Raw genomic sequence first — 13,053 nt, 5'->3', positions numbered from 1 at the left:
TGGTGGTGCTGGTGGGGGGGGGGGGCCCTCGCGAACGTTTTGCCCAGGGGCCCACACAACCCATAATCCGTCCCTGGCCGTAATGCCTCTTAGGTTCAGGTTATCAGATCTGCGATATTTAATCAAGTCATTCGGTAACAAAGCACGTTGCACAAACAACAAACCAGAAGTTTTTGTAAAATTTGGGATCTAGTGACATAAAAGCTGGCAATTGGACAGATAATAATAATAATAATAATAATAATAATACAGACAGCAAAATTGTGTGCAAGAAAGTGAGTTAGGTATTTTAAAAATGACCTGCTCTTTCCAGCAATACAGCATCCAACACCAAACAGTACCAGTAAACCCAATTAAATAATTTCAACCATGGCAAGACAATCAGTTGGGCCCACATTGTTTATGACCCCCCCTCCCCCCATATCACACCAGGTTCTTCATAGGAATAAAAGGACATTGTATCCATGTGGATATTAAGTTCTCTCACTTAATTCTAGGGCATAATCGAGTCATGTAATTTCACTTCTACTTACAGATACAAGCTTACTTTTGCCATATGCTTTATAAAAGCATTTTCACACACTTAATACTGCTGAAATACACCCTTTGCTACCATTTTAAGAACTCAGTTATTAAAGTTAAATATGCCAGTTAGGTATATTTTAAACCAAATTAAAAGATACAAAAAATATACAGTACGCAACGTTGGCATGATATGTTAGTACTGTTTAAATCATTAATAACTGGAGTACGACTCCAGCACTAAAGAAACTTTTGATATGGATGACAAACACCTGCATCATCATGACACCTCAGTGTTCAAAGTCATTATGATCTGAAGCTGATTATAAATCAGTACATTCAGTGGCCTTGGAGAGTCTGACACCATCACATTACATCTGAAAGAAAAGAAGTTACAGAGCATGCAAAATATACCAAGTTCACCAGATTCCATCCCTACTGATCCCTCCTTGAATTGTGCATCCCTGAAAATATACGCTTTCAAATCCCTCATAATATTTAACACCGTTTTCCCAAGCTCAAGGCTGCATCACTTCAATCTCGAAGACACTGTGGTATTTAAGGTCGTTAAGTCACTTTGGAAAGTGCTTTCTAATGACTACAAAGTACAGAGGCAAAAGGTGTCTATTTTTAACCCATTTTTATACACATATTATTGCGTGACTAAATTATGACAAGGCTAACAATAAATTCTAAAAAAATATCGATTCATAAATAACCCTTCAGAAATATCTTTGGTACTTCAGTATTTTCAGAATACGTACTCCTTCTCTCTCCCTGTTTCACATGTAAAAACTAGCGGGCAAGGTAGCTCTTAATCACGACTAATCAAAAAAAAGGATCAAGATACTAACAAAGTCATCTTTCTTCAGCGATGTTGTTCCCTGCACTCCTCTGCCATGGTCAGTTAGTCATATACGAGTACTGCATGGTCCTTAAAATCTACTCAGCAGAATATCTAATATTCCGATATCTACATTACTGACTTCCAGCACCAAGAGGTGTCCTTGTGGGGAACCTGAAACACTAAAGCAGCTAAAAACACAAATTAGATACATCCAGAATGACGTTTATGTGCCTTTTTCCCGTTGAAGCAGGTTTTTCCCTGCACAAAAAATTCAAGACTACCCAGCATAGTGTATTTCACACATAAAAAAATAAATTAAAACCCAATAAAAATTAATCTCCCATCACAAAAAAGTTCTCCCATAACCCCTTTCTGCGAGCATCCAGACGTATTATTGGATCCTCAGGTAAACATCCAAAGTTGGGATTGATCAGTGGGGTTACAGGAAGCCATGTGTGGTTTTTTCTGAACGACACCAAGACACATCTTCAGTGCAGGATTAAAAAGCTGCTGGCCCTTTAAGAAAGAAAAAAAATGCTGCGATTAAACTGAGTTTCCAACAAAAAAAAACCCACTACAATTCCTATTAAATGCACTGCATCTAACAAGCTAAATCAGAGCTTTACATGCATGTTTACCCATGGAACTGCTATCAGACTTGACTAATTGCTGCTATTCTAAGAACTAATTGTTGCAACCACATTAACATCAATTGGTATGCGAACTGCATTAACAGCGGCAAAGTTCCAGCTGCAAGATTCCTGCTGCAGAATCACCTGAAATTCCCAGTTCTGTTCAGCTGCGACGAACGAGTCACGTCCCTTGTACTGGCAGTCCTGCAGTTTCACGTCGGCCTGCGTCGCATGCATACACAGCTCCTTCTGGATGTTGTGCCGCAGCTCGTGACGCGTCGAGTACTCAAAATACTGGCACAGAGACACACATGTCACAATACATGCAAGAGTAAGCCTACATCTCCTTCGGCAGAAGGATGGGAGAGAAAAACCCACTAGCTTTCATTTTCTACCTGGCAATATATGCTAGCAGGTAAATTAAGTGGATTTGACATTACTCCTGAAGGGAGGAGAATAGAATTTTCCAGAATGGTGAGCTGGAGATTTCTGTCACGAGAGCTGAAGTGCACCTGGTTTCCTCCAAGCCCATGACAGGGGTACATGATGATGTTTTTGCCCCCCTCATTGTTCTCGCCCGCATCAAGACACAGGTTGTTATCCATGTTCTTCACCTGGGACAGAAGAGAAAATGTGTTTCTGGTAAAAGTAGCCATTTAAAGGCGACCACATGCAAGAACATCTCTCTTTGCCATAGTATATCCTCCCTCTGTAGCTCAACAAATAAAGCATTGTGCTAACGATGAAAAGGTCGCGGGTTCAAATCCCAGGGAGTGTACATATGTTGTCACCCTTCGCTCTAATGCAAGCCGCTTTGAAAGTATCTGATAAACGAGTAAAACCGAAATCCCCAGATGATCTGAGGATGCTGCGGTAGGAAAACTGCCCTGAATAGACACTCTGATCTCGAGGAAAAGCTGGGGAAGGGGGAGGAGTTAACCACGTACCGAGCCAAATTTCAGCGGGTTGAGATCGGGCAGGAAAACCTCTGGGTAAATGTTCTCCAAATACCAGGAGAAACTCTTGCACTGTAGACGTTGCCGGAGGTCCACACGCCTGGAGATGTCTCCAAAGGATTTCTGTGAAAACAATTCCGGTCTGTTAGAGAGGGCAAAATTTTCCACATTAAAAAAAACACACACAACATTGCCCACTCTTAACATGGAGGAAAGGCTGTTTTGCCACCTTCCCAGACACGGTTTAATACCACAGTTTCAGGTCAAGAGTGAAGTGTTATGCATGTTTTACCTCAAACCAGCACTTTTTAAACAAATCAACTTTCCTGCATTTATTTTTTTACATCAACTACTTATTTTGTACTGGTTGGTGCTCTACAAAAAAGCCAGAGGCGTAACTTTAGAAGAAAGATTTGACTTGCTTTCATAGCAACATGACAATTATTAACCATAATTTATTTTTTCTGTAATCTTACTGTTACCACGCTCACAAAGCAGCCAACGAGAGTTACAACTTCATGTTAGCTAAACTACAAAACGTCTAAACCTCTAAGATCATTGCTCCCAGTTAATATATAAAACTCTACTTATGACCGAATGATTCCAATCGTTACACAGCACAGACGTATGGCCAGATAAAACAAGACGTCCTTCCCACAGCTACATAAATCAGCTGAAACAATAACACGTCATCGAATCCAGATGCCGACTCGTGGCCACAAAAAGCAATAAAAAAAAAAAAACAGTTAGACAAGTCACATCAGTAGCACTGCGATTTGGCCTGAGAGACCGAGTCAAACACACTTGGTCAGTACATCCATTAAAATGACCACTTTACATTATATTCACTGAATGACCTTCAGGGATAAGGATTTTAATAATATATAAATAAATAAGTTCTAATATTGGTAAAATTAATGGCAGACACTGTAAAAAGGAAATCACTTGGCATTAGGGAAAAGAAATAGAAAAAATAAAAAATTCAAGATGACATTTAAAAGTGAGGATATCCGGATCAGCGTACCCATCCCACAGCACAAAGAATAACGACCTACAGCGACTTTTACTGCTCTCGTAACTGGAATAACACATAATAATTTATGTGAAACAATAAGTCAGGAGGATGCATTCGCAGCACCAACCCAGTAACGGAGTAACTGGCTGCCACGTCCAGGATATATTTCCTGTATATCTTGGGGGGGGGGGGGGGGGGGTTGCCTCACTTTAACGGACTATAAAGAAATACACGTGTGTCTGCTCCTTTACTACACAGGATCTAAAGTTTAGTTACCAACACAAAGATGACTGTTGCTACTTATCTTTAAAAAGTGGGTACGGGGAAGCAATAAAAAATAAATAAATAAAATGAGTATAAAATGAGTAACATTACATGGTGTCCCAGTGAACGCACACTGTATCAATCTTAGAACTCGTGCGGAGTGCAGTCGTGCAGAAGGCTGACATAATCACCAGGGCGTAGCTGCTTGGGCAAGACAAATGTAGCGATTGGCGCTGAGACCTCTTCAGGATAAAGGGCAATTTTATCTGCAAGCGGACCAGGTGGAGCAGGCTAGGTGGAGAAGGGGCTTGACAGCTTACTGGAGAACTCGAATGGGATAATCGATGCTTCGGCTGGCTTTTCGTCAGACCACGTGGATGTAATAGGCGCCAGTGTGACAGTCGAACACAGAAGACACCTACTTCCTTGGACATCTGAGATGCTTGCGGATTCCTGCGGTAAAAGATCTCCTTGTATTCGTCCATCCAGACCTCGGCCAGGCGCACTTGATTGCGGGCGATCACTTGGGTTCCCTTCGGAAAGGTGTGGGGGCTCTTGGTACGGAAGACGTGACCCACAACACTGCAGGGAATGATCTCCAGCTGACCTCCACACTGCCACACCTGAGGAGGGAGGCGGCACCATTCACGATTCCCAACTAGCTGCAGGGTAACGGAGGTGAGCAGCAAGACTACAGGGTCTCTAGCTGAACCAGAACAGAAATGCGTGCTGTATTAGGTCTGGACAGTATTACAGTAATATGGTACACAATGGTGTTCTACACATACTGCTCTATTTTGAGCAGTTTATTACTATTTTTTTTTTTTTTACAAAATACCACGGTATCTGTATGGTCTTTTAATGCTATTCTGGCATTTTGGAATCTTGGAGCGCAGGACGCCCCCCCCCCCCCCAATGAATTTCACCACCAAGATTTCAAAATAACAGAATAGCATCAAAATACCTAATAACAGTGCCCGAGATCTTGTTCCATTTTTCCAAATTAAAAATGTAAAAACAAAAAACTAAATACCTAACTTTTGTTCTTTGTGCCCCATTTTCACAGTCAGTCACTGACGATCACACAATATTTACAGAGCCCCCCTGATTCGCGAAATTTCTGACGATGTCGCCGATCTCACTAAATGTACCCCACCCCATCCAGACCCTCGACTTGACGGTATGAAGAATAAGATGCTGTCTATTAAATAACTAGAAAACGCTACAAGTAAAAATCAACCATCAGCAAAAGTGGACGGGATGTAGAGCCCCTTACCCGAAAAGACATCTCGATGTTCTCACCCCCCCAGATTTCCATTGCTTCATCATAGCTTCCAATATGATAAAAGTAATCTTTGGAAATTGAAAACAGTCCCCCGGCAAACGTTGGCGTTCTGTGAAGGGGAGACGCGTTTGCCGGTCAGGAACTGATTAGGAGTCAGCAATAAATTGTCAAACAATTTAGGAAGTGCAAGTAATAGGAGTGTAGCTGACAGAATAGCAGGCATCCAAATGAGAAGAAGGGTCGACTTAGTGGGCAAAATATAATGTTTGACTTCGTTCATAGACAGTTTCAATGGTCAATGTTGCTCAATAATCATCCATCGGAAAGCCTTACTTGATTGGGTAGGTCTCGTCCTTCCTGCGCTGCTTCTCCATGTCGGGAAGACCCTCCCAGCCGAAGGACAGACCCCAGTCGAAGTTACCACGGTTGTGATTCTGCCCATAGGGTGATGGTTTCATGAACTCAAATGTATTGAGGTCGATGGTGTTGATGTCGGGACTCACGACTGCGGTGTGGTTCTCCGCTATCCTGGCCAGCAAGGGCTCCAGCCAGCCATGAAAGCACTCACCTAGCAAAAACAAGGCTCAAATAAACCAGACCATCCTCACCGAGTCTCTCAGACCACGCTAACATTCCTGAGCTTTTGCTTCTTAGCTACATTTAAGGGCCATCGCGTCACATGACTAAAATATTAAGTGAATACAACAAAAGAGCAAAAGTGAAGAGCCGTCATTAGGCTAATTATATTTATTTATTCTTTTTTCTCATTGATCATATACAACCACGTTTCATCTGAATACATAATTCTGACTAAATGCTGGGCTGTGACAGTACATTGTGAATAATTTGATACATAATTTTTTGTTCAGTATGTACAATGAAACAAATTGATACATTTACTGACATGGGCGGAACCTAAATTCACAAGTAAATATTCAACACAGAAAACATTATGCTAATTGTGGCTGTCTGTTGGATAAAGTCATTTCTAAAAATCGGCAGTTTGGGAACATTTTGCTTTTCCAACAAATTGTACCAGCATTGGAGAGATACTAGTTGATAAAATCAAAACTTTGTCAGCTTTGTTATACCGAACTCGATTAAGATGCTGGAAACGCATCCAACTTGAAACTCATTTGAGACGACATCATCCGAGTGTGTGTACGCCAATAGCAGGGCTGAGACAGACGTGAGTTAGTCTCCCCAAAGCAGGTAAGGCATTCAGACCAGGTTAAGATAATAATTACAATTACGATAATTAACCAATGTTTATCGGATACTCTGCCGTAAAGAACATGCAATTTCATTCGCTATGATATTCACATTAGCGTTTTTACAAGGTGTAAAAAAGCCTCTCTTGGGTTGTGTTGTTCAGACACGTCGACAGACGCATTGCTTCTGCCAAATTGTGTTTGTGTTCGCAGTTTGAATAGAAATAATTTCAAAACAAACTCCATTTTCCCAGAGGTACTGAAATTGCACCCAAAACAAACGTTTGTACTGAACCATGAATTTTGTCCATTTTACCCCCCTGCTGAATAAATACAGGAAATACACTTAATATAATGATTGCCATTCCTTGGTTCATGTTGGCCTCGACCGAGGCCCTGAGTAAGTTGGCTCTCCCTGGGTTTGGCTCCTCCTGAGAGATGGGCCTGGCACTGCACAATATATTTCGGTTCAACCTTTCCAAATTGACTGAGAAAGGAAATGCATTTCATAAACAAAGGCAACCTGAAAAACTGCTTTTCAGACAGTTGGATTAGTGACACAAATGTGTGTTACGGCAGGAGAATGTGACGCAGGATGGACGTGTTGGGGGCGTTGAGGAGTGAGGAATGCTTAAATCCGACAAGTTACCCCAATAAGCCAGTAACAAACCCCACTATGGGGCGGGGGAGGAGTGTAGCAAGATGTGAGAGGGGGAGCCTGCTTTACACAGCACTCCAAACCACCCCAGTGCCTGAACACGGATTACTGTCAACTCACAGTGTGCGTCGAGGAAAGTGAGGACATCGCCAGTGGCGACCGAGGCTCCCAGCAAGCGGGCCGTGATCAGACCCTTCCGCTCCCGCTGCCGTACCACCCGGACGAGCTGCAGCTGCTTCAGATAATCATCCAACTCATCTTTCAGGATCTCTGCCGGCACAAAAACAAGCACATGCAACAAAAGTGGTGACTAAACTGCAGCTAATATCGGGATTTAAACAGAGAAGCACCCAGGCGTTTCCAGTGCAGAAAACACAAGGAACCAGTTCACCCAGGAGTCCTTAAAAGACCCACAGATATTTACAGCCCTATGTAAAGTACTCGCGGCATACTCCTCATGTCCATCTATTGTTTACAAACTCCTCATAAGACAAAGCTTCTCGCTGCCTCAACAGAACCTAGACTGCAAAGGAATACCTCAAGAATCCCAATTTCAGACTAGACTGAATTCACACGAGACAAATGGCGACTATGGACATAAAAAAATAACCTTACTGACCATATTTGCCTGGGAAATAAAAGCTCGCCGATCACAGTCTGAGTTTCACAATGCTGAAGTGATGAATACACAATAGCTGAACTAAGAAAGGTTTACAAGGACATTCATAACATCATAGCGTATCGTGTACTTGGCATTAACATGCTTCAACACGCAGCAGACAGCATGAAAGTCATTAGCCAAATGCAGATTGTATCCTCCCTGATGGGCCGTGTCACAGCTCGCATGCACTTCCCACGGCCAGTGGCCTGTACTACGAAGCGGGGTTACTGGCTTATCGGGGTAAGTTGTCGGATTTAAGGTACCACAGTTCAAATGGACTTCATATTCGTTCACTTACGTTTTGCCCAGACTACCTTAAATCCGACAAGTTACCCCGATATGCCAGTAACCCCGCTTCGTAGTACAGGCCACTGGTATAATCAGCCATAATCGGGGTTAGTCACATGGCGGAAACCCCTTAGCTTTCCATCTGGCTCCATTTTGCAGGGACTGACATCGCAAATAAGCCATTTGGCATTTATCCCCTGGTGCGTGGGTCAACCTGAGAGCATCTGACTCTTTCTCCAACTTTGGGGGGGGGGAAGGGGGCGTTCTAAAAGCTAAATTTTAGGGCGAGGACTGTCCCGCACGCATAACAGGCCACCGGTGACCTTTCGTTCATGCCAGGCCCACCTCTCCGGCATGCACCCCCACCCCTTAAAAGAGCAGACAGCCTCTCATTTCTGCTCCAGGACCACCACAGAGCGTTTATCTTAGGAAACTATTCAAATCCCCCCAAATACAACCCTTCAAGATTCCGGGAGCACAAGCTGCACATTTTCACAGGTCCGCAAAAGAGAGGGGGGAGGTATTAACAACTCCCCACATGCAGCCAGAAATCCAGGCAAAGAGCAGGGTGGTCCCTAGGAGCCCAACCCCCTTGCCTTACCGTCGACGCTAGCGTCATCCACCAGGATGATCTCCTTCAGGAATATGGCGGGAGAGGTGTGAAGCACACTGTACACCGTCCTCAGGAGTGTGCTCCAAGCCTCGTTATGGAATACGATGATGACGCTGGTGGTCATCAGGGGCGGGCAACGCTTGAACACCTGTTCGATGCACCTGTAGGGGGCAGCATAGAGCATCAGTTGGTAGCCTGCCAAGGAAGGTGGCACTGGCAAAGCAGAAATGTCACTAAATGTCTGGAGAGCATAATGCTTCCTCGCTGTCAGTACCCAGGATAAGATCTGAAATTCAGGACCACTGACTTTAATAGATTTCGATGAGCCAGACGAAGTGCAAATTTCCTCTTATAAAAATAAAGGGGAATAAGAGCAGACTTGCTTGATGAGCCAAGCAAAACTTAAGCATTTTTTTCTTCAGTCAGTGATGTTGAAAGAAGTTTTTTAAAAAAAATAACAAAAAGGTTCTACTGTCTGTGGTTTATGTGAAATTTACTCCAGGAACTGCAGTAAAGAAAAAAAAAAAAGTTTGAAAACATCTTGAGGTTTTAGCATTTTTGTCAAGTAGACAAAGGCAAAAAGGGCCTGTATAGTTATCTCTTTCCTAACTACGGTCTTTTGATCTAAAAAGTGAATTACTACAGACCAACTCCACAGAAATCCCCCCCCATCTTCACAAACGTGCACAATGCTCTCAATAACACTAGATGGTGGTATTTTTCACTATGAAATAACACTTCAAAATTCAGAGCAAACAAACGACTGAACAATTATTTTTAAAATAGATACTCCAAACTTTCCACAACTCGAAAAAGACTCATCAGATCCCATCATTGGCTGAAGCAGTATAACAATTGCCAACTCACTATCCTGTATGTGGGTACATTTTGAAAGGGCTTATTGTGGCTGTGATGAGTAAAACTGAGGGAATTCCGTGGCAAACATACTCTGGCGGTCGGGAGTCTGGGCCCAGGTCTCGACTGAGTGAGATGCGATCGCTGGCGAAGAGGTTGAAGCAGTGCTTCTCTTCACCCCTTCGCTTCTCTTCCTGCTCGGCCAGACTGAGGTCAACCATCTGAAATGGCTTTCCGGAAGCCCCAGGGGAGCTGGGGTTTTGGGGCGGCCGCTCCAGGACTGGCCGGAGCTCAGCAGCGGTGTAATAGCCTGGCAGGCAGGTCTGCTTTCCTTCTGCTTCCGATTGGCGGACCGGAGCTTTTATCTGCATTTTCGGCATAGCATCCCTTAAGTTGTTGACTGCCCCCATCACCATGCCCAGAACGGCATCCCGTTTGCCCACAAAATCCCTCATCCAGGGCTCCTCCTTGGGACCCTGGCTGACCACCTCACGCTGGATGAGGAACAGGAAAGTAATGAAAATAAGGGCCACTATCGCCAGTTTCCATGGGTGCAATCGCCTTCTCATAAATCTACGAAAAGCTGTCATGGTCCTGGGTAACGTCCAAAAATTAATTATCGATTGAGGCAACTCTTGAGCAAAGATGAAACGTTCAGAATCATTGAATATTAACCCTAGAAAAAAAAAAGAGATAGAATATGCAATAAATTACTTGAACTATGGCAAGTAAACAAATATGCAAGCAAGCAAAACAAACAATCCAAGTTTTTAGCTTATGTGCCATGTCTTCATACAACGGTATCTGATACATTAGGTCAGTAATGTTTAAGTAACTGGTATAATTTGAACATGTCTGCGATTGAGCAACACATATAACAAATAATTTCCCCATCTAACCAGCTACACACCCAAGGAAAACATTTCCCTTTCATACGTTTCAGAGCCGTTACCATGTAAGTGACTCTGACTTTAAGAAGGCTTTCTTCAAACGAGTAAGAAGTTTTCGCGTGTCACAGCACCGCTTTAATGTTTCGCAAAGAAAACTTACTTCTGAAATTGTGCGCATCAGAATATTCGTTTGACAGATTCGAGTGGGGAGCTCAATAAAAAAATTACCCGATACGGGATCATACTTAGCAGCTTTGTTTGAACATAAAAACAACCGCATTACCAAACATATCGAAGTATATCAGCTGTAAGCATAATATATAAAAAACTAAAATTAAATGCAAGTATATAAATTCAATTAAAGTACCGAACCATAAAATCTCTTCTGCATGTTACACAACACCATAAAGCTCTAAGACGCACGTCACTGTTCACAATCGGTGACAGTCACTCACATTGTATTGACAGAAATATAAAAGTAGTTCTTAATACCGGTTACGTTTGATCTCCTTTCCCGGATAAAGCGTAACTTACTCCAGCAAGCAGCACGAGGTCCAGACGAATCCGGGGGGCATCATGTCAGACGCTCGGGGGAAGCAGTCTATCAATCGCACACGATCCCCTACACTCAAGCCGGAATTGTGACATTTCAGCCGGGGATCGGCACGGTGATTACAGGCTACTTCCGTCTCGCTGGATCCAGGTGCGCTCGCTTCAGGTAGAGGGAGGGGATCCGAAAGGCACGCCCGCGTACAGAGGCACACCTCCGTGCAGCCGCGGAGCATCTGCCGGATCGAAATGCTCGCACAGATCAATCATATCATTAATTATTAAGGCACCTCATCGGTGATCTCAAACCATGTCGTTTCCTTGCAAGAACTTTCCCAGGCTGTTCCTCCGTGATGTATAACTTACTAAAATAACACGGCTGCAAGCCAAATCAATGACCTGCTGGGGGGGAAAAGTACGCAAGTGAATAAATGACGTTTATTCAGTTGCGTTAAATGTAGCGTCCGAAATAACTTTCTTGTTATCGACTTTTAAATAAACGTGATTGCTTTGGAGTGAATACTCCTCGCTGTGCTAACCCCCCTCCCCTCCCCTCCCCCGGTCTCCTCCGAGAAATATGCGTGCGCCCAAACTAACACTTCGCTCGCCGGAATATTAGAACCAGTCGCCCCAGCGGGGCACCGCAGACCTATAGTAGTGTCGCTTCTTTAAGTAATAGGATTTGTTCAGCCGGCTATTCATTCAGACTGTTGCCGGGCTACACAACGCGGAGGAACGCAAAAAACCAACCAACTGTGCCACCACTGGGGCGAAAAGACCCAGAAAATGAACCAGAGGTGGCTGATTAAGCAGCCCGGTATCCTCTCTTAAACCTCATTCCCATCGGACACGATTTAAGAAAACATTTCATTACTTCCTGACTTATTACATTCCCTCTGATTTTGCTTCTTTTGGAACCACTAGTACAAAAGCGGCGTCCGTGCACATTGTAAGAAGTAACGCTGTGCCTTTCTAACATGACATTATACACTAATGTTGCGTCGCATCAATCTATCACTACCGCATGTATAAATGAGTATATAAAGGTCCCAGTTCCGTCGTAAAAGAAAGCGACACAAATAGCCTGTCGATCACTTTAAGATGCCACTTTCTGCCCCAGTTGTAGCGGGTAAGGAATAAAGCTTACCATCCACCACGGCTCATCATCGGCGACCTCCGCGCAGCCTTTGCAGAGACTTTACTGGGTCGGTATTGAAAGGAAAAGAGACCGGAGACAGTGGTCATCCGATATAACCACCACCTTGCCATGATCCTACAGCGTTTTAAACACCCGTAATAACGTGAGCAGCGTCTGACCCGGCGAATGTAAACTTCCAAGCTTGTCATTATAATTTAAACGTATGTGAACCAAGTGGAAGGACTTTTGTCCATTGATTATCGCTCTCACTTTCCCACATTTTAACATTTTTTTGGATAACTTTATTATACCGTTTCGTCTCCAAAGGTCACGATAACACTCTTTGAAATTGTGTTTGCACTTCGTGCTGAACTCATTTTCATGGAGGACAAAACGAACTAAATATACTCGAATTCCATTTCTCATATTTAACAAGTATATCAGACGTTGAACGCTTCCGTGCTCAGTGATGGGCGAGTTCTCATTAGCAGTTTTACTAGTAACTCTGGTGACTGATGACGTATAAATGTATATTTGTATTCATATTCATTCGTGTGCATATTTAGAAGATCCATCTTCTAAACGCTCGGTCAGCGTCTCGCGAACCAAATACTCATTATGGTTATGTTTTTTTTTTTAATCCTACCGCAATCATACTCAGTTTTATGT

At 43.3% G+C, this 13,053-nt stretch overlaps 1 protein-coding gene across 3 annotated transcripts; it reads right to left on the bottom strand.

Moving 5' to 3' along the window:
• Positions 1-261: 261 nt before the first annotated feature.
• galnt3 (UDP-N-acetyl-alpha-D-galactosamine:polypeptide N-acetylgalactosaminyltransferase 3 (GalNAc-T3)) lies at positions 262-12,494 on the bottom strand. 3 transcript variants are annotated; one of them, XM_049015380.1, is made up of 12 exons: positions 12,394-12,494; positions 11,232-11,482; positions 9,901-10,483; positions 8,941-9,113; positions 7,511-7,660; positions 5,855-6,089; positions 5,513-5,630; positions 4,659-4,859; positions 2,949-3,080; positions 2,514-2,615; positions 2,146-2,295; positions 262-1,885 (listed from the first exon to the last, which is right to left on the bottom strand). In XM_049015380.1, exons 3-12 carry the CDS (start codon positions 10,395-10,397, stop codon positions 1,772-1,774), a joined length of 1,872 nt encoding a protein of 623 aa, XP_048871337.1. In that variant the 5' UTR covers positions 10,398-10,483; positions 11,232-11,482; positions 12,394-12,494; the 3' UTR covers positions 262-1,771. The 3 variants fall into 3 exon arrangements, with proteins under 3 accessions (XP_048871337.1, XP_048871346.1, XP_048871326.1); XM_049015389.1 differs by lacking the exon at positions 12,394-12,494 and having other exon boundaries at positions 11,190-11,589; XM_049015369.1 differs by lacking the exon at positions 12,394-12,494 and having other exon boundaries at positions 11,232-11,580.
• Between the last annotated feature and the right edge of the window lie 559 nt (positions 12,495-13,053).

This window comes from Brienomyrus brachyistius, chromosome 1 (genome assembly GCF_023856365.1).
Source record: "Brienomyrus brachyistius isolate T26 chromosome 1, BBRACH_0.4, whole genome shotgun sequence".
In the NCBI taxonomy this organism is placed as follows: Eukaryota; Metazoa; Chordata; class Actinopteri; order Osteoglossiformes; family Mormyridae; genus Brienomyrus; species Brienomyrus brachyistius.
This window is presented reverse-complemented; position numbering and strand designations above follow the sequence as displayed.